The 22,942-nt window shown below is 45.5% G+C and overlaps 1 protein-coding gene across 2 annotated transcripts in view; it reads left to right on the top strand.

The window, feature by feature from the left end:
• Nucleotides 1–22,942, top strand: part of Cdc16 (cell division cycle protein 16) — a 57,140-nt gene that overhangs the window by 12,666 nt on the left and 21,532 nt on the right. The window contains exons 9-16 of one of the 2 annotated variants that reach the window (XM_084607241.1): nt 4,134–4,213; nt 4,295–4,344; nt 7,906–7,976; nt 8,066–8,191; nt 8,605–8,691; nt 10,067–10,219; nt 15,709–15,834; nt 20,561–20,696. In XM_084607241.1, coding sequence (XP_084463367.1) covers nt 4,134–4,213; nt 4,295–4,344; nt 7,906–7,976; nt 8,066–8,191; nt 8,605–8,691; nt 10,067–10,219; nt 15,709–15,834; nt 20,561–20,696 — 829 coding nt within the window. The remainder of the gene's footprint in view (nt 1–4,133; nt 4,214–4,294; nt 4,345–7,905; nt 7,977–8,065; nt 8,192–8,604; nt 8,692–10,066; nt 10,220–15,708; nt 15,835–20,560; nt 20,697–22,942) is intronic. The other variant, XM_084607242.1, reaches the window with a different exon arrangement.

Genomic DNA, 22,942 nt, shown 5'->3' with positions numbered 1-22,942 from the left:
ATGCTTTTTGATTTGAAATATTGAACTGGTATGACTTGGGCGCAACACTTTTCAGCAGTGTTTGCACATGGTTCTCATGTCGCATGCGCCTTTTTTTACATGCTTGATGCTCTCACTGTGCTCCTTATGGGTGTACACAGAGGCTGCCCAAGGATGTGGACGTGTATCCAATGCAATTGGGTCAAATGGGTAATTGGGTCGTGGGCCAGTGCTGCCTTGCGACACCTGCCAAACGATCCACGCTCACAGAGTGCAGTGGACACAGCCACTTCAAGAAACTGAGGCACATTCACTCGGGGAAGGGAACAGTCCAAAACAGGAAGTTGGCATCATATTTTTATTTCGTAGGGCTTATAGGAATAAAGGACTGACCGCAGAGCAATTGATTTTCTAAAACTTCACCCAAAGTTTTGATGTTTATCTTGTGGTGTCAACATTGACATTACTCAATTTGTTCGTGGGACAAATGTTGAGGAGTTGAACTTTATCTGCAAAAAGAAAAAAAAAGGAAAATGAAGTTTTTTTAGCAGAAAAAAATGTTGAGACATAAGAAAAGGGCAAAAGTTAGTATTTAGAACAACAAAGCCAAACTATTAAAATACTTTTAACAAAGAAACTAAGCACATTCAATGGCGGCAGTTGCCTTCAAAGCTCAGCGTTCACCGCAGTGGTCTTGCTAAAGATGAATTACATACGTCTAATTCGACGTTGTAACTGATGTTGTCTCTGATGTATGACATGCACTTTGCTTTTGTGAAAACAGCTTGGTATTGCATGGTGCTCTTGACGCAGTGCACGTGAGAAACCAATGGCCCTTCCTTTTTGATGTTCACATTCCAAGAATATTAATGACAGCCCATTTTTTTTCGTTACACCACAGCTACGTGTGGCAATGAAAATAAATGCGAAAGAAGCTGGAGTTGTCCTTGAGACGACTGTGGGCAACTCTTAAAATGTTTTTCTTGTTGCCAGTGTGCAATTGCAGTTAAAATAAATGCTAACAGCGGGGCACGTAGGTGCCACGTGTTTTATTTTTATCGCAACAGTGCATCGCTGCATTGAGAGTTCACTCTTGCCCTATCATATGCTGGTCGTCCTGGTTACCTTAGTAGAGCAGCTGCTTTGGCCAGGTGGTGATAGGGAATTCGAACCCTGAGCCAGAATGAAAGCTCTTGGTACAGCTTCGCTTTGTAGCCTTATGACCGTGCTTAGATAATTGCTGTTCAGTAGTTTCTTTGTTACAGCTCTGCTCCAAATTGGGGCATTCCCCTAAATATTGAAACTGTCAGTACTTCTGCCTGCTATAGTAACAATAGGTAGTATAGACATGACCACTGGAAGGAACAAGCATATTTACCAGAGTGGCTGGTACTAGCGGGCTCCAGTTTGAAACAGGCAGGAATATTCTCTAAAATGTTGTTGTCTTGCAATAGAAATGGTGTTTAGGGACTAGAATGTCCATTAACTGAGAAGCTTTGCTTGCTCGTTACATGGGTGAGCTCTCATTTCTACCAAGAAGTGTGATGTAATGCTCTAGCAGAAGCTGGCGGGCCAAAGGTCAATGCAGTTGTTTAACCACTGCTAGCTATGGCTTTTTACTGTTGCTGAATGCATTACCTGCCATTTCGTTAAGCGTAGGTTTTCCCTGATGAACACTTTGTATTGAAGCCTACTCGACCATTATTCTGAACAGTTTCACATTGCGCTTGTTGGTGGTGCTTATACCTCTTGTATCAGCCACTGCTAGTTGGGCCACATGTCAGAGCCAAAAGTGAAGATAAAAATAATAATAATAATTATAATATTAATGGGGAAAAGAAAGAGTTCATAAAATCTTTAGTTGCGACGTTTTCCATTGTTCACTTGTGTCACATGTAACACTTTGCAGTGTTGAGGGGCTTTTCATAATTTTTGCCCTAACATTATTGACATTTCAAAAAGGGGTCAAAGCACGGTGAAGAGTTGAGGATTGTCAGCCCACCCCACAGCTCAAGGCTGTTTTTCTTAGGGTCATGAAAAAAATCTATGAATGCAGATGCTTTTCGAAGGGGAGGGAGGGAGGGAGGCAGTAAATTACAAGAAGCAGACTGGAGTGGAGCAGCAAGAACAGACTAAAGTCAACAAAATTTATAAATATAAAGCGAGGCGACGGGGTGACGCCGCAGTGAGAACAGCTTTGTTATATATTTCTATGGGTGTGCCAATATTGAAATTTTCTAATATGAATGTGGAAAAAAAAATGTCTTCAAATTATTGAATATCTGATTAGAGAAAATAAAAATGGAAATTGAAAAAAATAGCCAACATTGTTTCTCTCGTATATTTCAGAATTCACATGTTTTTGCAAATAAAATTAAACTAGAATTGCAGGGAAGTGTATGCTCTACTGAAAAATCCAGTATAGATTTTATACTGAATTCCTTCAAATGGTTTTCTGTACGGGAAGGACCTGCATGAAACTGAGTGGAGATGTCATATCACTGCTGAATATAGTAAACTGTCGTTGATTCAGCCTTAAAGATATCAATAAAATTTATGTATTGGCCTGCAAAAACTAATTTTCGAACATTCAAAAATTTTGTATATCAATTTTTTTATATGAATCAAATAACAAACCTACTGTTTTCATATTTGAAATTTAGATTATTCGCACGCCCTCAGGTTTTTGCATTAGTGAAAAAATAGGGTCTTCTGTGCTCTGGTTTGTTGAATGTGGGTGTCTTCGTGTGTAGAACCCCGCTATAGTAAACTCGGATATAGTAAAGTGAAACTGAAGTCCCAGTTCATTTTTTAGTAAAGGCATTTTTGATAAAAACCGGTTATAGTAAAGTGCACCTGGCCGCGGCGACGCTTTCCCACGAAATGACATCGCCGCACGCGCTCTATCTAGAATCGCAGAGCAATTAAAATAAAAAGAATAAAATAATACCGAGTGTTTTTTTTTAAATGGCTTTACCACTAGGCTTAGTAGCACTCAGAAGCCAGCTTTACGTAAGCCTTGGAGCCATGAGGGAAATCATGCAGCGCATAGAAAAAACAGAAAAAGCTGTCTACAAGCATGGAAAGAAGGCGACGCGATCCGTTCAGAAAGTAAAAGAGAGTAAAAGTGCAGAGAGAAACAGGGAAGGGAAGAAACGACCGAACATTCACAGCACTGTGCAGCACGAGGTAGCAGTGGCAAGAACTGGAGGTGCGGCATGTGCGGCTTTGCAGCACTTGACTGCCACGCACATTTCTCTTTTATTGCCTTCTTACCAACAGAAACAGCAGAAGGTGACGCCGTGTTCATGCGACGCTTTGGTTTTCACATGAAATCAAACTCGGTTGTATTCATAGCCACATTGCCCTCATGCTTAAGAAGTGCTTCCACAAAATGTAAACAAAAAACCTTGTAACTGAAAAAATGGGTGAAGAGTTGATAAGAGAGAGACGGAAGGTATTTGAAATCGTTTTTTTTTTTTTTTTTTATTGAGCAACAAGATGTGTTCAGTAAGTAGCCATTTAGTTACCGAACGGCAACTTCAGGACCATGTTATTGCCGACCACTGATATAAGTAATGACGCTGGTATAGTGAAGATTTTTGCAGGTCCCAGTGACTTCAAGTGACTTTACTATAAAGGGGTTCTACTGTACTTGTTTCGGTGAAAAATATTGCTTTTGTATGGAATTGCCGTGGCACAGCCTGTGTTAGGCTAGCTTGTTTCACAGATATTAAACTGTGGCGAATAAATGTGTGAAAACGCTTACTTTACTTTACACTTGTCTTGCTCATTGTTGTCAGAGTAGTCTGCAGCAAATTAAACCTGTTTGATGCACAGAATGTTTACTCTACACTGGAAGAGTGGGAAAGAGTTCAATACAGGAATAGGGAGAGTGAGAATGTAAGGTGGGATGATTGCAGAATACCAAGTGCTGTTATTTTCAGTGGCCAAAATGTTACGAGCAGACTTCTGGTGTCTCAGACATTCTCATGCGTTCCACAGAGACAATACAATGCTTTCTTTACTTCACATGCAAGCGCACGAGCAACGTGTGCCAACATGTTTATAAAGCAGCTTCCTAATTTTTGTTAGGTAAGGAGATTGCCGAAACATGCTCCACAATAATATGTCGCGGACTTTACAATGTGCAGGGTACTTGGCAAGGACCCCTACCACGCGGACTGCTTTCCCGTGCACATAGCCTGCCTGATGGAGCTGGGGAAATCTAACGGTGTGTACACGTTCGTGCATTTACTAACTGGTAAATCGTGCCTTTTATTGTGACTCAGCTTCTGGGGTTTGTATTTGACAGATCTGTTTCTCCTGGCCCACAAGCTCGTGGATATGTACCCCGAAAGTGCTGTGAGTTCTAATTTACCTGAAGGCAACCTTTCTGTGAGCTCTGTTCAGTGCTGAAGGTTCAGCAGTCGAGCCTCGATGATTGCATTCTTTCTCAGATTGTATTTTTAATGTTCGCTGCATGCTTTTTCTTGTTCTGTTAGTGAATGCAATGAATGGCATTTCTCAGAGCAGTCAGCTTGGTAGCGTGTCCTTCGGCGCAGTTCTGCAGGCAGATTTCGCCGCCTATAATAATATTTATGTTTTTGTTTTTGCTCTTCTAGAGAGATGCAAATCTTCGAAAATAAGAGTTTTTCTCTTATGCCTCGAGTGACTCGTATGAGAAATCCTGATATTTTGATATACAATTATTCTCAACTGTTGTGTGATAGATGCTTTACACAAAACTTACTTGTCTTTACAGAAAAAGAAAGAGAGAGAGCGCTGTTGGGCCTTTTTTTTCTGCTGACCTCACTAATTGGCTTTCTTATGGGTGCTGCAGACTTGTTTGGGTTGAGAAAATTCTTTTTGAAAGAAATAGTAGCAAACAGCGGCTGTAATAGTTTTCAGACTTCTTTCTCTTGTTTGATGTTCAGTCCTCATTATGTGGTCTCGTGACGTCACGCACTCTGTGACCTGTCACTGCCTGGACATGTCGTCCACCAACGAGCATGCCTGCTGGAGGCATGCTCGTGATTTTTCACTTTCTGAGAGCTGACAATGCAGGCAATGTTGTCAGGACTGGACTTTCTGTGGAATGAGCCCTTTAGTGCTGTTGCATCAAAAAGATTTGATGAACAGCTATTGTGGCGTTTTGTGTAAACACCCGAGATAAATAAACCAGAACGGCATGTGGAATACATTCGAGGATTGCCGGTGGGACCTGCTTTTGGGAGTTGCATTTTATTTTTTAAGTGTGAACAGGGGTTTAAGGAAGTAGGGGCATTAGCTAAGTCAGTCTGCAGGTGAGAATGTTTCAGCAAAGTAGAGTGACGAGTACAAACAAGAAAAAAAAAAATAGGGCACTGCAGAAATTTCGTGTGGCTAAGCCTAGTATTTCATGCGAAAGCACTTGTTTTTCATCGTTTTTCTGGGTAGTTTGTAGATGTCGATGGCATTGTTGCCGTCTTCTTGCCCGCTGTTGTTCACGCTGCTTGGCACGGCTTTTCTCAGCCGTAAAACAACTGCCCCAAAGGACCAGGCTCGTTACCCATATCAAAGCAGATTGAATTCACCCCGCTCATCAAGAAAGTTGATATAGTACGGTTGAATAATGTGAAGCGTACATCTCTGCTGACGTTACATGTGCATTTAATGTAAGCAAACACAAAGGCAAGTAGCTATAAAAACAAAGGTCAAAGATAGAGGTCAATGGTGAAGACTTTACACATGCCTCCTGTTTTTACGATTTACCTTGTGAAGTAGCGCTTGCATACTAGAAATGTACTGCAAGGCCTGGTCTGTGTATTCCAGCTGCTCGTGATTTAGAACTTGTCTGTTGCGGAGGAACCGTGTGTAATCTCCTCTTTGCGCTCACAACCCTTGCAGCCCATTTTGTTCAAATTTTTTTTCTCGCTACATGTTACCTCTTTAAATTGTGGAAGAGGGGCTTGAACATGATGCTTATTCTGCGCTGACGTTTTATTTATTCGTTTTTGTGTGTGTGTCATGTGCTGATTGTGGGCTGGGCGTCAAAGTCAAGAAAACCAGGTCCAATGCTCCGGCCAGGAATCTCCTCGCCACAGCCAAGGCCCTGGTCCTTCGGGGCAGTTGTTTTACGGCTGAGAAAAGCCGTGCCCATCAGCGTGAACAACAGCGGGCAAGAAGACGGCAACAATGCCATCGACATCTACCAACTACCTAGAAAAACGATGAGAAACTAGTGTTTTCGCATGAAATACTAGGCTTAGCCACACGAAACTTCTGCAGTGCTCTATATTTTCTGTTGGCTTTGCCATTCGACGACTTGATACCTTTTGTTCTTGGCTGACCGTATGTAGTTGCCCAGCTTTATGTCGTTCTTTGCTGCGTATTTTCTGTGCAGGCATGTAGAAAAGGGTCATTTAAAGACCGCCTTAGCAGTGACGTTCTCCTGAGCCAGCAGTTAATGTCAGGATTTTTAGGTAGCTCATACTCTTTAGATGACTTGCAACCATTTTCATAACAAATCCGTGCTCCTTTTGAACCCTGTGATTGAAGTAACCAAATGCCAATGGGAAAAAGCCTAGCTGTTTAGTTTGCAAAATTGGCCCACGTGTATTAGCCATATGATGTTACAGATTAAGGCTCTTGCTTTGTCATGTACGAGCCATGCAACCGTTCTGCGTGCTGTGCTACGGTATCACAAGGTGGATAATATTTTGCTTTCCTTCGTTAAAGTTTTATTGAATACACAAAATAGTCGTGATACTGCCATTACCGTTGCTATGTGAACACATTGCTTCAAATAGTAATTAGAAGGAAGGACAGACTCTGCCGAATACTGTTAGGGCTTAAGAACTGTTGCTTATACAGTACAACACCACTATAGCAAGTTTTGATATAGAAAAGTTAGATGACTGAACTTTTTAGATGACAACTTTTTTCCCATTGCTCGCCGCATAGGCTCAGTGATTATGGTGCTCGACTTCTGAATCCAAGAACGAGTGTTCAATCCTAGTCAGGGGGGGTGGGGCTTTATGATCGGGGCGAAAAGCAAGGCGCCCACATACTGTGCGAGGTCTGCGCACATTGAGGAAACCCAGATGGGAGTTTCTGGGAACCCTCCACTATGGCAATCCTCATAACCTAGGTCACGTTTGGAAGTTAAACACAACCAGCCAACCATTTTTTTTTTTTTTCGTTTATAGTAAACACATTGTGAATCAAAAGTCTGTTTTAATCACAAGTGTCTGGCTGGGGTGATGATGACATCGCAACCTGCATGTAGTCTGGGATCACTAGGCCAACGTTCAGGAGCAAATAAATACCATAGACGATGAAATGGCACTGCTTGAGGTGGCTGAATCGTCAAGTTCGTGGGCTGCGAGGAGAAGCGGACTGTTAGAAGGCCTTGAGGTCAGGAGTCAAAATGCATGGTGTTCACGGAAAATGAAAAAGTAGAGCTAGCTCTGAAAATTGGAAAAAAGACCTTTGTGGATGGAAAAAAGTTGTGGGTGGAACATGCTTCATAGTGTTTCTTGTCTAAACTATTAGTAAGCAGCTAATTATTTACCAGACAGCATCCTCAGAGCCATGTTATCATCAAAAGCTGAGGTACTAAAGGTTTTTGCTTATCCTGTCATCTTTACTATAGACGGATTCTACTAACAGTAATTTTCTGTTTCAGAGCAAGCAGTATCATTACAGTTAAGATTAGTGAATGCGAAAGTGTTTCTGAAGTCTTTTATAGTTAACCTTCAGTTACTCTAGGTCATGCATCAATTCCAGTTTGAAGTATTCAGCTCAATGCTAAGGTGTAGCGCAATCTTTCTAAACCACTTTTTCTATCCCCTTCATTGAGGCAGAGCCTTAATGATTTGCTTTTTTGTAGTCGCTGTAATGCTTGAATTTTTGCTGATGTCCTGATGATTGCTGTCATGCCAGGTGTCTTGGTTTGCCGTTGGCTGCTACTACTATGTCATTGGAAAGGCAGATTCAGCAAGACGGTACCTCAGGTGAGCATGTAACTGGTTGCCGCACTGACATACGCTGCACACTAACGGGGCAATTTTTACCTCCCATCCACTCAACATGCCGTCGACAGCAAAGCCACCGTGTTGGATCAGGTGTTTGGCCCTGCCTGGCTCATGTACGGCCACTCGTTCGCCGTTGAAAGCGAGCACGACCAGGCCATGGCGGCCTACTTCAAGGCTCTGCAGCTTATCAAGGGGTGGGTACACTCTTGTGACACCCTACTGTTGTTCTTTTGCAGTGCGTGCTTCTCTGCCTGCTGATGCATCAAGTGTTCTCGTACATTGGAGATTCATCTCCGTTCATTCGGGGCTTAGCTTGCATTCAATTTAGGAATCGGGTTCTGTTCCTTGTTTAACTTGACAAGAAGAGTGGTCTGAAATTTGTGCTATATAATATTGAGGCGAGCGCCAGTGGAAGCTGATGAACACATAGATGATAGTCTTTCGGCATCACAATGGAATGAAAACCTTTAGGTTCTGAACTAAAGAGCTTGTTTGGGAAATTTTATTTGACTTTGTGACGAAGTAAATTTTTTCTGTGATATAGCACTTATTTTTTATATAGCAGTTGCTTAGGATGTGTTACAGTGTGTGTGTGTGTATGTTCCAGATTAAGTCCCGACAGGCAAGGCTTACTTGCATTGGCAAACAATGCAAAGGTCTCAGACTTATCTACCGGTTCAAGAGTGCCACGAACGTAAGCACAGTGGCTGGTGTTTTCAGCTCGAAACACTTGTGCAGGTGTCTTTTTCTTTGTGACGTATTAGTTGACGCGTGGCATACCCGGCACTCAGAAATATCCAAAGACTCCACCTTTTGGAGGAGTACTGCTGTATAATTGCCTTGTGTAAGACGACTGAGCATAAGTTGACGCCACCCTGCTAGCCAGGTTAGCCAAAACAGGTAGAGATGCATATCTACAGTGTCATTGCAATCATGAGGCCATCATTTGGAGGCACATTAAGACTTAGACATCCTTCTATGCTCTTGTGGTCAGACTAGCAGCAGCCTGTACTGCCAAGTTACAACTAATATTTTATTTCAATACAGCTATTGGATTCTGCTCTGATGTGCACCCCGCTTTGGATGTTATCGTAATTACACTTTCGTGTTGTCTACCACTTACCTGGAGAAACGGCAGCTGGTGTAAGTGAACTAGGTAAACAGAGCAGAATTCAATTATTTTTTTTTTACAAAGCTGATCTGCATACAATTTATAATGTTTTTTGTGTGTTCATTTGAATCTCCATGATTATTGATGGGAAATAAAAGCCTGCAGGCGCTGGGCATGTGCTACCCGTGGCTCAGCCGAAGCTGTAGCCGGGCGCAATTGAAGAAGTCAGCAGCAAATCCCTTTTAGAGGAAGGCCCTTCAGTTAGTAGTAGTGTCAGCTGAATTGCATGACGTCACAGTTAATCCTGTTTAGTGCACTCACCTGCCATCTACCCGCAATTTAGAGTTCAGGGTTTAACCGCTACTTGATGAGAACCAGTCGACGCTATTGGTTGGAAGGCTTCTTTTGAGGAGTGTCGCATCTACGTCTTTGAGTCATATGAGTCATATCTGACTTGTACCTTAGAGACTCTGCAAATACGCCTGCTCTGCGTATGGGTTGACCATTTTCTCTAGCTGCTCATTTTTGCAAAAAATGTCGGCTTTTATGCAGCAAAGTACAATGTGATGATCAATAGATGACCTTGAGTTTTTGCAGACAGCTGAATTACTATTTGTGCGCTCCATGTTGGATTTGATCTAAACTAACCACAGTTTGAAAGGTCTAATTTAGTCTGGAAACTGCATTTTTTGTGAAGGTCACAGTAGAACTAATTGTCTTCTGGATTTTGTGAAGCAGTTAGAAGTGTGTTATAATTATTGTTTTTCATTTAGAGAACTGTTAGATTGACTTTCAGCTGCATACCTGTGGACTATTCAAGAAACGACGCTTCTATTTTGTTTTTTGGCGGTGCACCTAACTGGTTCATTTGCTTTAACACTGTTGGTAACCAAAGCAAGGAAGTTTTGCCACCTGTTGCTTCTTGGTAGCTTGACGTTTTTGCAAACCTGTTCTTCAGGTGCCACCTGCCGTTCCTGTACATCGGCCTCGAGTATGGCCTGACCAACAACACCAAGCTGGCCGAGCGGTTCTTCAGCCAGGCACTTGCCATTGCTCCCAACGACCCGTTCGTGCTGCACGAAATGGGTGTGGTGGCCTTCCAGAACCAAGAGTAGGTCACACTTTACGATTTAACAACATTATTATTTATTTTTGAGGCAAGACGTCACTTAGGAAAAACGAGAAGTAACCTGTGAGCACCTGTATACTCCGCCTCACAAGTTGTTTTGCAGCACCATGAAACCTACAGCCCTCTTGTCCGGGCAGGGCTTTAGGTGGGATCGCAGCTAGTTGTTCGTCAAATACTTATTCAGCATTGAACTACAGTCGACTCCTAATAATATGAAGCCGCTTATTTGGAATTTTCGGTTAATTAGAAGTAAAGTGCTGGTTCCCTCAGTTTTGCATGTACCGTAAAAACCCGCGTATAATACGAGTTTTTTTTCCAACTTTCAGCGTTCCAAATTTCCGCCTCGTATTATTTGCGGATCCCAACCAAAATGTCAAAGTTTTGCGAGAAGTTTTGGTTTCGTTGTTGCCGCGTGGCTACGGCTTGGCTTTGTTATCGATGTGCGGCTACGGCTTGGCTTCGTTGCCCTAACGTGGCCGCACCCCGCAGTGGCCACGACGTCGAGGTGTCGTCTCTTTGTTGTTGAGTCGTCGAGTGCGCACAGCATCAGCGCATGTGCTCTCGTGCAAACCACGGTTCGCGAAAAAGTGCACGCTTTTTTCTTTAAGTGAACGAGCAGGATGCCAGGGTCTCGGAAACAGTACTCGGCTGCTTTTAAGAGAAAGGTGATTTTAGTTGCTGAAAACATCGGCAACAGTGCGGCCGGGAGGCAGTTTGGCGTCACCGAGGGAAGCATTCGCGGATGGCGACGACAGAAAGAAGCCCTTTTCGCGTGCAAGGGAATGCGAAGAAGCTTTCGCGGGCCAAAGAATGGCGCATTCCCGGAAATTGAACTCGCTCTGACGGAGTTCGTACGAGAACAGCGAGCATCGCATCTAGCTGTGAGCGTAGAGCTTATGCAAGCAAAAGCTAGGGAGCTTGCAAGGGAAAAGGGAATTCCGAGCTCCGCCTTCAAAGCAAGCAAGCACTGGATACATCGCTATATGTGCCGTGCTGGATTCTCGCTACGCCGGCGAACCTCGATTTCACAAAAGCTGCCCGAATCCTTCGAAGAGCTGCTGGTGGCTTTTCAGCGCCACGTGATTTCTTTGCGAAAGACCAAAAACTTTCAGCTGGGGCAAATAGGCAATGCTGACCAGACGCCGGTTTACCTGGACATGCCATCACCCCTCACCGTCCATGAGAAAGGCTCTAAACAAGTTTGTATCCGGTCTACTGGAAACGAGAAGACGCGGGTTACAGTCATGCTATCGTGCACGGCAGACGGCCGCAAGCTCCCGCCCTATGTCATCTTCAAGCGCAAGACAATGCCGAAAGGTGAGGAGCTGCCGAAGAATGTCATCGTGAGATGCCACGAAAAAGGTTGGATGAACGAGGATCTTGTCCTCGACTGGGTGAAGTCAGTGTGGTGCAAACGGCCCGGTGCACTGTTGTCCTTTCCATCCATCCTCGTGCTGGACGCGTTTCGTTGCCATTTGGCCGACTCGGTGAAAAGGCTGCTAAGCGACTGCCGCACAGAACTTGTTGTGATTCCGGGTGGGATGACCTCACAACTTCAGCCTCTCGACGTTTGTGTCAACAAACCCTTCAAGGACGCAGTCAAGCGATGCTACGCGGAATGGATGCGGTCAGGTGAGCCTGCAGTGACGCCGGCCGGGCGGCTGAAGCGAGCATCGCCAGCCACGCTGTGCAAATGGATTGTGGACGCGTGGGCAAGCATCCCAGAGGAGCTTGTGCGCCGTTCGTTTAAGAAGTGCGGCATCTCAAACGCCCTCGATGGCACAGAAGATGAGTACCTGTGGGATGATTTGTCCGACAAAGAAATTTCCGAGGAAAGCGCTGCTGAAGATGAAAGTGATTGAAGTGTGAGGTCCGATTTCAATAAATGTCTTGTTTTTTCTCTCTCGTATTATATGCGGTAAAAACTTTTTTTTTCCATTTCGAGTCTCCAGAATTTCACCTCGTATTATATTCGGGTTCGTATTATACGCGGGTTTTTACGGTAATCCTATGGAAAAAATCGCTCAATAATTCGAAGTTCTCAGCCAATTATTTTGTTTAATTGGAAGATTATTTTCAGTTGGGATCTTCGAGGCGGCCGTCATATTTGATGGAATGTGTAATTTTTCAAGAGCTACAACGTCATCCACGCTCCATGTTGGTGCCATCGCTATCGCAGCCATTCACAGCGCCACACTTTTTGCAGCGGCGCGGAGGCCACGCAGATGATATAGGTGCACGCAACGCTGCATACTAAGCAGGGGCAAGATTGTGTGAAATTAGGCTTGCAGCGTGCGCAGCCAGCAGTGAGGCGTGGGTGCGTGTGTTGGTTGTGCCCTTTGTTGCATTGTGTTTTGCGCACTCGACCGCTTTGTTCCGCGGGCGATTCTGCATTTCGGAATTGGACTGTAGTCGTGCCGTTGATAGCCATGGCAAACCATGGCTCTTATTGCAAGCTCGACCTGGCGACGAAAGTCGGAAGTTTTGAAGGAAGTTGGGAAGGGAGGTGCTGCAAACAAGACATTCCACGGAAGTACGGGATCAAGCCGAACACGCTCTCAAACTTTATCATGAACAAGCGCACAATAATGGATGCATTTGAGAAGAAGTTTAAGACGTCTCGGAAGCGAACGCGCACCGGCGCTTACCCAGAGTTGGAGAAGGCTCTGCTGGTTTGGATTGGGGAGGCCCGGAGCAGCAAACTTCCTCTCAGCGGAGATATCGTTGCGAGAAAAGCCCGAACGCTTACAGCAATGTTGGGGATCGATTACTTCGTTTCTTCTGATGGATGGTTGATGCGCTTTAAAGATCACCATGACCTGGTTTTTAAGAGTGTGTATGGTGAAGAAGTGTCCGTTAACCAGGAAACATGTGCAACGTGGAAGGACGAAAAGCTGCGGAAATACAGTCGAACCCGGATATATTGAACTCGAAGGGGATCGCGAAATAGTTCGATATATCAATAATTCGATATACAGAAATCGGCTTGGGACAGCACTTACGATGCGAAAAACGATACTGTATTTGTCGCGTAATCAACTCACTCGCATAATGAACCCACCCTTAACTTTTGCACTCGAGAATTTGGAAAAAAGAAAAAAAGCGTTAAGGCCAGCTCGCTCACATGCAAGCGATTAAGCGATCTCAGCGACGAGTGGCAGCGACAGAGCAAAAAATTTCCAACTTGTTGGAACTGCGTCCCTCTGCGGTACCAGCCACAGCGGCAGCTCAAAACAAGGTTTCTGTGTGGCCGCAGCAGAAATCACCAGCGTTTTCGCTTGCATGTGGCACTCCGTCTCATCCACAGCTCATTTCTTGGCATCGGGCCAAGATGCTGCGCAGCGATAGCGTCGCGGCGTGTTTATCTTTTTATAGCTCCTGCAGCAGCGGGGAGCGAACTTGGCAGACTGCCCGTGATGGCTTTATTGCACAAGCCTGGTTCGATTTATCAGCGTGATACAGTAGCTGCAGATGCTGTTTGAAGCAAAAAATGCTAAAAGCCGGTGTCATGATCGCAGCTGACCGCGTGCTTTTGTTAATTCATACATGCAAGAATAAACGACTCCCAAAAAAGAAAAAAAGCCGCTTCGTAACGCCATATCTTACGCTACGCCGTGCGTACAGCACAACGACAAAAAAAAAATAGATTTGCCGCTTGTTAACTTCCACAGGCGTCATAGCCACGTCAGCCGCTGCGCGCAGAGGGTTCGCAACACACGCTGGGGAAAGCGTCCGACGTTCTTTCTGAAAACGGGCTGAGCTGGCTTGGCGCATGCGTAGCGCGTGCTACTGCGAACGAAGGCCGGGAAAGAGGAAGGAGAGAGATAGCTCGGCAAAAGAATGGGAACACCCTTGCGCTTCGCTCTGTCGCGTTTTTCCCCACTTGTTCCCATCGGTTCTCTCTGATTCATTCACGCACATGGCTTGCAAACGTCACGTGCTGGCGCGCAGGAAACGATAACCGCAAATGCGCGCGCCTTTAGGGAATGGGCGCGGCGCTGCCCTAGCCGAACTGTCCCCTCTCATTACTGCCGCGCGCGGCTTGAAAACATCACGCGGCAAACGGCCGAGGGTGATGCGATCGTCTTTGGGAAAGGCACGCTTTCCAGTGCGTGGTGCGGAGTTCGATATATCGAACGACCGGTGAAATTGAGTTCGATATATGACGCGGCTTTCCTATACTTTCACATGGGATTTTCAAGGGGATATTCTGTGAGTTCGATATAACCGAAATTCGATATATCCGGGTTCGACTGTATTTCAGCGAATATAATCCAGAAGACATACTATTCAACGCAGATGAGACTGCACTCTTCTATCGGCTTCTACCAGAAAAGACACTGACATTCAAGGATGACAACTGTGCCAGGGGCAAACGCAGCAAGGAGAGGGTGTTGGTGCTGATCGTGGCAAACATAACTGGCACGGAACGATGACATGAAACACTGAAGATATTATTCATTCCAAACTGCTGTACCCCTACTATTTTTTTGCTCCACGCACGTGAAAACAACAGGGAGAGAATTATCAATTTGATGATGTAGCAACGGTGTTAGGTATGGATTATAAATAGGGGTTGGTCTCTTCGATTTAAACTGATAAAACCTGATAAAAGCGCACCGAGCCCAATTTTAGCAATGTGGTTTTAACTGAAAAGGGTCAGTATTTTTGGCAAGGCATAGCTTGTACCAGTTAGTCAATTAGGAAGGTCCATCAGCCACACAGAGAACACTGTAGTGAAACTGAGCATGGGCGTCACGAAAAAGTGTCACGTGGGTGCCGTGACAATTGAGAGGCAGCTCTATCACTGCCATTAACATGGTGTTGTGTCCTTTCGCTTAACCTAGCGCAAAACCCAATAATAGTATGTGAGCCCAGTTTTTGTCTGGTGGTCACCTTAATTTTGGTTACTTTTTTAATGATGACTGAAATTCTTTCTACAAGCTGAGCTTCAAGCAATACCATTTGCACGTCAATTACTGGAGTTTGAACTGTTCATGTGGATTAAAGCATTGAGACCGGCTCTAAGTGACTTTTGGTCATTTAGGACTGCTGCATTAGATCACTAAAAAAAAAGGTCAATAACCTGTTTGCTGTAAATATCTGCTGAAAAAGAAAAAGAGGGCAACTAAACCTGCATTCCAAAACAAGCGCAGAAAATTTTGCTGAATGTGCAAAAAAGTAAAAATGAAAAGTCCAACCCCTAATTATAAGCTGTTCTTTGTCGTGTCATGCCGATTTGTGATGCCTCCCCAGGGGGTCGAAATTACTCTGTAGCCCTCTACTACAGCTCCTCTTCCTCTCTTTCCACTTTCACTACTACCTTCCTCCCTATGACGTGGTTCAGGTGTCCGTAGAAACATGTGGCAGATACTGCCTGCACCTTTCCCTTCCTGTGAACCAATTATTATTATTATTTATCCAACCTTCTGGTTACACTAATACCACTGTCTTTCCCACATTTCTCGCAGGTACACCACTGCCAAGCGGCATTTTGAGCATGCATTGAGTCTGCTCAAGTTCACTGACAAAGCGGTCCTTCCCGAGAAGTGGGAGCCCCTCTTGAACAACTTGGGTCACACCTTTCGCAAGCTCAGGTATATTGCGTGTTAATCATCGGCGTTGTGCGCAAACCACCTTTCACCTCAGCCATTTGTTGAGTATATTGAGTGAAAAAGCTGCGTGGAGGCCTCGGCAGTGCGCTAAATGTCTGCACACTCCACATAGTCTGTATGACGATGAGTGAGTCAGTAGCATATTGTAGCTCCACCCCCACTACTTCCTCTGTCCCACTTCTTGCTACACGTGCGGACAGGGCACAGCACCCACTTTGTTAAAACCCATTTTAGAGTATTAGTTTATTCCAGCTTGTTGCTCAGTTTCATTTCAGCGCACGCATTATTTGTAGCACAGACCTTGCATCGTGCCAAATTGCTGCACGCCGCTAAGGTGTAGAACGTGTGTTTAGAACGCTGGCGACAAGGCTTAAAGGGGGCATGATGCACAAGGCGACCAGTACAGTCAACGACCGATAATTCGGACTCCACGGGGAATGTAAACCAGTCCGAAATATCGAATGTCAGAAAAAACGAATGAAGCAAAAAATACCTGTTTATTTACATTTTAGGGTGCCTGTTTCGGGAAGAATTTGTCGATGCGATGGAAGCAGCTTGTAGAAGAGACCAGTCTCATCGACGTTAAAAGTGTTGTCTGGCGAGTAGCGACTAAGCAGCGCTTCAAGTTTTTCACTGCGGTAGTTTGCGACCAGTGTGCTACTCACTGCACCACTTTCACCGCACATTTTTTTGAAGGCGAGGTCGAACCGCTTTTTAAAATTCCTGAGCCAACCGTCGCTGAACTGAAATCCTTCGATGCCAAGCCGCAGTGCGAGTGTCTCAGCCTTATGCTTCAAAAGGTGGCCAGAAACAGGAACACGCTGGGCGACAGTAGCGTTAAGCCAGATGTTCAACGCTTCTTCCAACTTCGGGTAAAGGCCTTGTCGCAGCCTTTTCTGTTCAGCTGTTGTTGTCTTCTCCGTGGCCTCAAGAATCTTGGACCTATTCTTCATATAGTCCGATATCGTTTGCTTGGAGATGTTGAACTCACGGGCAACTTCGACTTGAGAACGGCCGCTCAGCACTTGCTGTATTATGGCTGCTTTCTTCGCCATTGTCAGCGTCGTGTATTTCCCACGTTTCGCCGCCGTCGGCACGGACCGCGAAGGCACCGTTGGCGCCATTTGCTGTGGCCTGTCGTTGTCAAACTCAAGAGAAACGTTGTCGTATGGTCACTTGAAAGAACCTAGCCTAACGCTACTCACGCACGAGGCACTGAACAAACGAGCACAAACTGGTGGCCGATGGCGAAGACGTGGGGAGGCCAAACATGCCCGAGGGCCAGTCATGCGGAGTGGAGCGCCGCCTGCTGTTCTCCCGTCGCAACTGTCCTGTCGCACCGCCGCCTCCGTGATCAGCTCCAGCAATGCCGACGGCGCACCGTTCGCCGATCACGGAGGCCACAGTCGCTTATTGCGAGTAGGCGCCAAAGGAAGGCGCTCGTCTCCTTTCTTTCTTTCTTTTTTTTTTTAACTAGGAACGGCGGCGGGGGAAGCGCGCGCATCGAGGCACCCTGTTTAGAGTCCGGATTATCGAATATAGAGCCGGAGGCTGTCCGAAATATCGGTCGTCCTTACACGTCATGTTTATGGGGCCAGTGGCGGTGCCACAGAGCTGTCCGAATAAACGAGCATGTCCGATTTATCAGCGTCCGATTTATCGGTCGGCGACTGTATTTGGGTTCGTACACTCAGTGCATAGTGACTGAAGGCATAGGCCGCAGACGAGTTAGCCAAGCCAGAAAGAAAAGTGTGCGTGTCAGAGTTGCCTTCCGGGCATTTTAATGACGTCGGCAGCACTGGAGTGAGGTTCCAAGGCCGACAGGCTCATTTGTGCCAGAAAACCATTATCTGCCGAAGCAGAAAGCAGAGAGATACGCCCACTTTGTGTCACTGCCAAAGCAGAGAGCAGCAGATGGGAGCATAAGTGAGATGTGAGCATTTAATAAAAAGCTTGTTACCAAAAACAAGGAAACAAATGTTCAGAAAAGTGACCTAAACGACAGAAAGAAACAAGGGCAGATCCATGTTGTACAAGCAACATTGCAGGAGAGCAGGCGGTAGGGCTCATTGGCACATATGGATAGCTGTTGGAGTTCCTTGAGGCAAGTAAGTTTGAGAGCCCCCTGGTGTAGCATATTACCATAGTCATCATATGACTGCTGTAATTGTTTATCCATGAGGCAACTTCAGTGGTACAGAGTTTGGGCATTCCCATTGAAACATCACTTGAATTCACGTGTGGCATTATTTACCGTATTTACTTCAATCTAATGCAGGTTTCTTTTACTTGCCTAAAGCAGAAGTGAAGAGCAAAAAGCTCTGGAATGTAGTAAATATTCTATTAGTGGCTGGCACAACACATGACATATCGGAGCAGCAGTGAAGCATTGAAAAGATTCATCACTGAAAGCACCTCATCGTAGTGACTCACTAGTTGCCAACTGCTTGTATACTGTGCGGTGTCTGGGAACGTTAAAGAACCTCAGGTGGAGAAAATTTTTGGAGCCCACCACTACGGCATCCCTCATAGACAATGTCTCTTTGGGATGTTAAATCCTTCAAACAAAACAAAACCATAACCAGGGATGGTGCATTTGCTCACAGAGTGCACATTCGACGCTGTGTCGGAAACGCCATGAAACATGCAAGGAATAAATGCGTTCACTCTGTCCTGTTAAAGTTCAGCAGCCACCCTCAGTATCCCCAGTGCCTACAATGCCGCACATTAACTATAAAATAGATTTTGGGTGGGTGGAAAGCTTGGCATTGCTACTGCACATAAAAAGGCTCTCTCGCTAGTTTTGTCAGGGTCAGTTTCCGACATACTTTTGATGCCGTCAAACTGACAAGTTCTTTTTTTCACAGCTCTGCATGACCTGTTTGAATGCTGCCAAGAGAGGTCAGCTATGCTTGGGAGGTGCGGTGGTTGAATGGCTCTGGCAGAAATTTGATCTTTAGAATGAGACCTTTAAAGCGTGGGGTTGATGTGTTGGCAGTCCAGCAGGAAATGAGAGTGGCTTCTGCCGAAACAGCCGTGTCTGATGAATCTAGTTGCCACAAGTACAAGTAAAGAAAAATGTTCCAGGTGACTGCTATCACTGACAGGGCGCTTCAGCAAGCTTGATTTACATATGGCTGGAACAGCTGCATCGGTCAGGTTTTTCAGTAGATTTTGAAGTCGCGGGTTTTCTTTAAGGCCTGTCTCCACAAACAGCCGCAGTGTGTCTTCTTGAGATCTGTAAGGAACACTGGGAGCTGTAAGAAGAACAATTTCGGTATCAGTTGTACTTTCAATGATTCAGCGTGTTGTGCAAACAATTTTTTGTTTCTAACTTGAAAAACAAGGAAAACAAATGTATGCGTTGCATCTTGCAGTTTTGCTCACTCTGAAGTAATCGTCACAAGGTAAAGCTTGTGTTTTTATTTTATCACAGAATTGCGCAATTATCCCCCCCCCCCCCTCCTCTAGCAAAGAAAATCAGGGGGGGGGGGGGGTCGCTCCACATACACTACACAGCGCGGGGCGAAAATACGAACTTGTAGAAAGATTCGATAGATGCTGCAGCCAGTCGAAGCACTCAGCGCGAAGTTTTGAACGCAGGTGACACTGGGGGGGAGCGCAAAAACCGGTACATTCGTGACAGCGAAAGGGTTAAACTAATCACAGTCTACTTTGCCGTCCAAAGTATATGTAAGCACGGAATGATCTTGGAAGAAAAGCATACTGCACTCAAGGGTAGCATGTAGTCTTCAGGTGGTGACCCGTCGAAGCCATTAGTGTTTATTTTCACCCTTTGTTCGCCTTCATGTTCTCCGATTTGGTGCTTTGTTCTCCCTGGTGGTGTGCTGAAATGGGCACTAAAAGTGTTCCATGCTTATAAATTGTTGTCCTATTGCTTGAACAGACAGGGGCAAGAGACTAACTTGCCTGCTAATAGAATAAATGCTTAGTGCTTGAAGTCAGCAGAAAAAGAACAAACTGAACACATCTGTCCAGTTTTAGTATCTCTTGCCTTCAGATGACAAAAAATAGCTCAAGACCCATTTCTCTTTAAATGGACGGGTTGAAGTAAGACCACTTATGATTGCTGAATTCTTACTAAATCCTTCTGCTTAACGACTTGTGTTTTCACCCTTGTAAGTTTTTAGTGTGCTAGCATTAGAGTTCGCAGTCACCGATTTTGCGGATTTCAGTCTGTCTGTCAGCCTCTTAGAGGTCGTTGCTAACTTGAGCAGTAGTTCTTATGTTTTAGACCAAACCCAAACGGGACAGCTTTCCTCGTTGACCGATTTTGCCGATGTCTCTAGCCACTGGCAGGAGCCGGCAAGTTGGGCAGAACTGTTTAGAGGGGGGTTGAACCCACCAGCACCCTTTAACCTTGAGTACACTACTCCTAGGAGTGGAAATGACATATTTGCACTCTAATATCAGGACCACTGGCGGCAGGTGGTGTGGCCAAACATTGATTGGTTGCCGGTTTGTGTGACACCATGAGACCACGTGTCGTGGCCGAATAGACGAGAAACTGCCCACTTGGGCAGCCCTTTTTGACATGCGAGCCCGCCGGGATGCTTGGATCTCGAGTAAGACACGCTACTCTTATGCTGTGCAAGCACTTTTTTTACATTTAGACCAACCATGCTAAATTAAGCATTTTTTTTTATGTAGCATGTTCACTAGGTGTTTTTTTTTTCCTTCACTGCAGGAAATACAACAAAGCACTGGAATACCACCACCAGGCCTTGGTGCTATGCCCGAAAAATGCCTCGACACTTTCGGCAATCGGGTTTGTCCACAGCCTGATGCGCCATTGGTCGGACGCTGTCGACTATTTCCACAAGGTGTGTTCTTTGCAAGAAATTTATTTTTGCAGGGCATTCGTTGTCGGCTGCCTAGCACCAGCTGTTGCCACAGTGATTGTCATAATTGTTGATTTTTGCCTTTGTGAAGAAAGAAAAATGAGTGTGCATTGAAAAGAGTACAAATGCGAAAATAGTCGGTCTGTATTGATTATCATCAGGCTATATAATGGGAAAATGCAGATTTGACCAAAAACAGCTGTGCTGCCAAAGAATGTGATGTAAACAGCAAGGGCATGCAACAAGCCACCATCATTAATTGTCCAGAGACTGGGGTAAGTGATAACCAGTTCAAGCTTCTGTATAATTTAACGTGTGTAGTCAAACACTTCAACTAACCTACGTATCAGCCAATTTTTGGCAAGGAACTTAGGACACCAAATTTTAGCTTTGTGCTCTTGCTTTATGAGTCTGAATCTTTGTACTACATCTATGATGTCAGAGGCTGAGGTTGAAGTCGTGCTCAGTGCACAAAAACCAAGATCTGATCTATGTTTGTTCCAAATGATGTTATGTATCTTTAGGCAGCTTGGTGTTTTAATGAGTTTAGATGGTGAAGCATCAATTGTACCTCTGTTCTTGTTTGCCTGATTCGCCTCAACGCTAATTTGGTACTGTATGTACAATCGGTCAACATATCGTACTTGGACATATCGAATTGTTACTTATGTTCAACTCTCAGAATATCCCCTTGAAAAACCTGTGCAAAAGTATAGCAGTATTGTTTACGTTTGTCGAACCTCCATTCAGCACTATGTTCGATATATTGAACTGTGTGCCGTGGCCCTGCGAGGGGTGCTTCTCCTAATGACACCTCCATGATGACTAAGTGTGCCCAAAGCCTGGTCCACTGCACGGCCTTGCCACTTGCTTGCAGCATCAATGCTCTAAAGCCACTTAAAGGTCCACTGAAAGGGGTCACAAAGAAGGGTAAACAACGCCATAACACTGATAGTTATACTGATAGTTATTGAACCACCCATCATTCTCCCGCAAAAATTTTCGATCTAGCTTCTGCAACACCAGAGATATCGGCGATTAAAAATGACCCTTCCAATTTTCCCTCTCAACTCGTACGCCGAAAGGAGCCATAAAAAAACGAATACAAGCAAGTTCAAAGCTCCGCCCCGACATACGTCACTTCGACGAACTTCCGGTTGCCGCGCGCTCGCTCGCTGGCGTACTCACGCCAACCCGTCCTCGCTCGCACACGCCTGAGGAGTTCGCCAGTTCGCGCAGCGACGGTTAGTGTAACCGCGAACCCGTGGTTATTCTATGTTACACGGCGGACCAAACCATGGTTGCACCACTAACCGCGGTTACCGCAAACCAAGCTTGACGACCTCGGTTTGCGTCGTTAACCGAGGTTATGACGGCGTCTGTTGACGGAAGCTACTCGTCGGCGCCCGAGTGCGCGAAACGTACGAGCGGGTCTGCTTCACAAAGTTATTCATTTGCTCACTGTATCACGTTTAAAGATCGATGTATAGATTATGGTGCCGCCCGACGTCTTCGATTACGGCCGACAGCGCAGCGACTGCGTACTGAAGCCTTGTCGTGCCTACAGTATCGTTTGAACGGCTTGTTGCTGAGCAGAACGCCAAAAAATATGCAGCCTTAGCTATGAAAGTACACGAGTTTGCAACGCTTGCAGCACGGGATGCCGCGAGCAGGCTGAGGTACGTTACACAATTACCGCGGGGGTGGAACGTGCGAGCGCGGCGAACGCCGGCGCCGTGCGTGACCGTCCCTAGTCGTCGCTAGGCCTTTTGTTTCGCTTCGAAGCCGCGGCGGTCGACGCTTTGGAACATGATCAACGCTGTCGTAAATAGTCTACTTATGAAACTGCCTTATAGTGATTCCTATCCTGCCATAGTAAAATAATTATAGGATTAACTCTGCCGACGCATTAATCGCAGAGCTAGTACGAGCAGATCGGATCAGCCGAAATGCACCAGCGGCAGCTGGCTTGAGCAGAAACTAGCTTGTATCACGGCTATCGCTCTTACCAGCAATTTGCTGCTGGTCAGCGATCCTCACGAGGGCTTCATACTTGATATTCGGCTCAATATTCCAGACGCCAACAAATTTTAGCACGCTTTATTTCGGACATCGGTGCTAACGATCCGCCGTGTCGTTCGCGAACGGTATGCGGGAGGAGGGGCCACAGCGGCGGTGTTTACGGCGGTCAAGGAGGTGCTGCCATCGTGCAGTGCTTGACTGTGCTG

This window comes from Amblyomma maculatum, chromosome 6 (genome assembly GCF_055883805.1).
Source record: "Amblyomma maculatum isolate TAMU_Amacu chromosome 6, ASM5588380v1, whole genome shotgun sequence".
NCBI classification, from domain to species: Eukaryota; Metazoa; Arthropoda; class Arachnida; order Ixodida; family Ixodidae; genus Amblyomma; species Amblyomma maculatum.
Note: the sequence above shows the minus strand (reverse complement) of the source record. Positions and strands in the feature narration are given on the sequence as shown.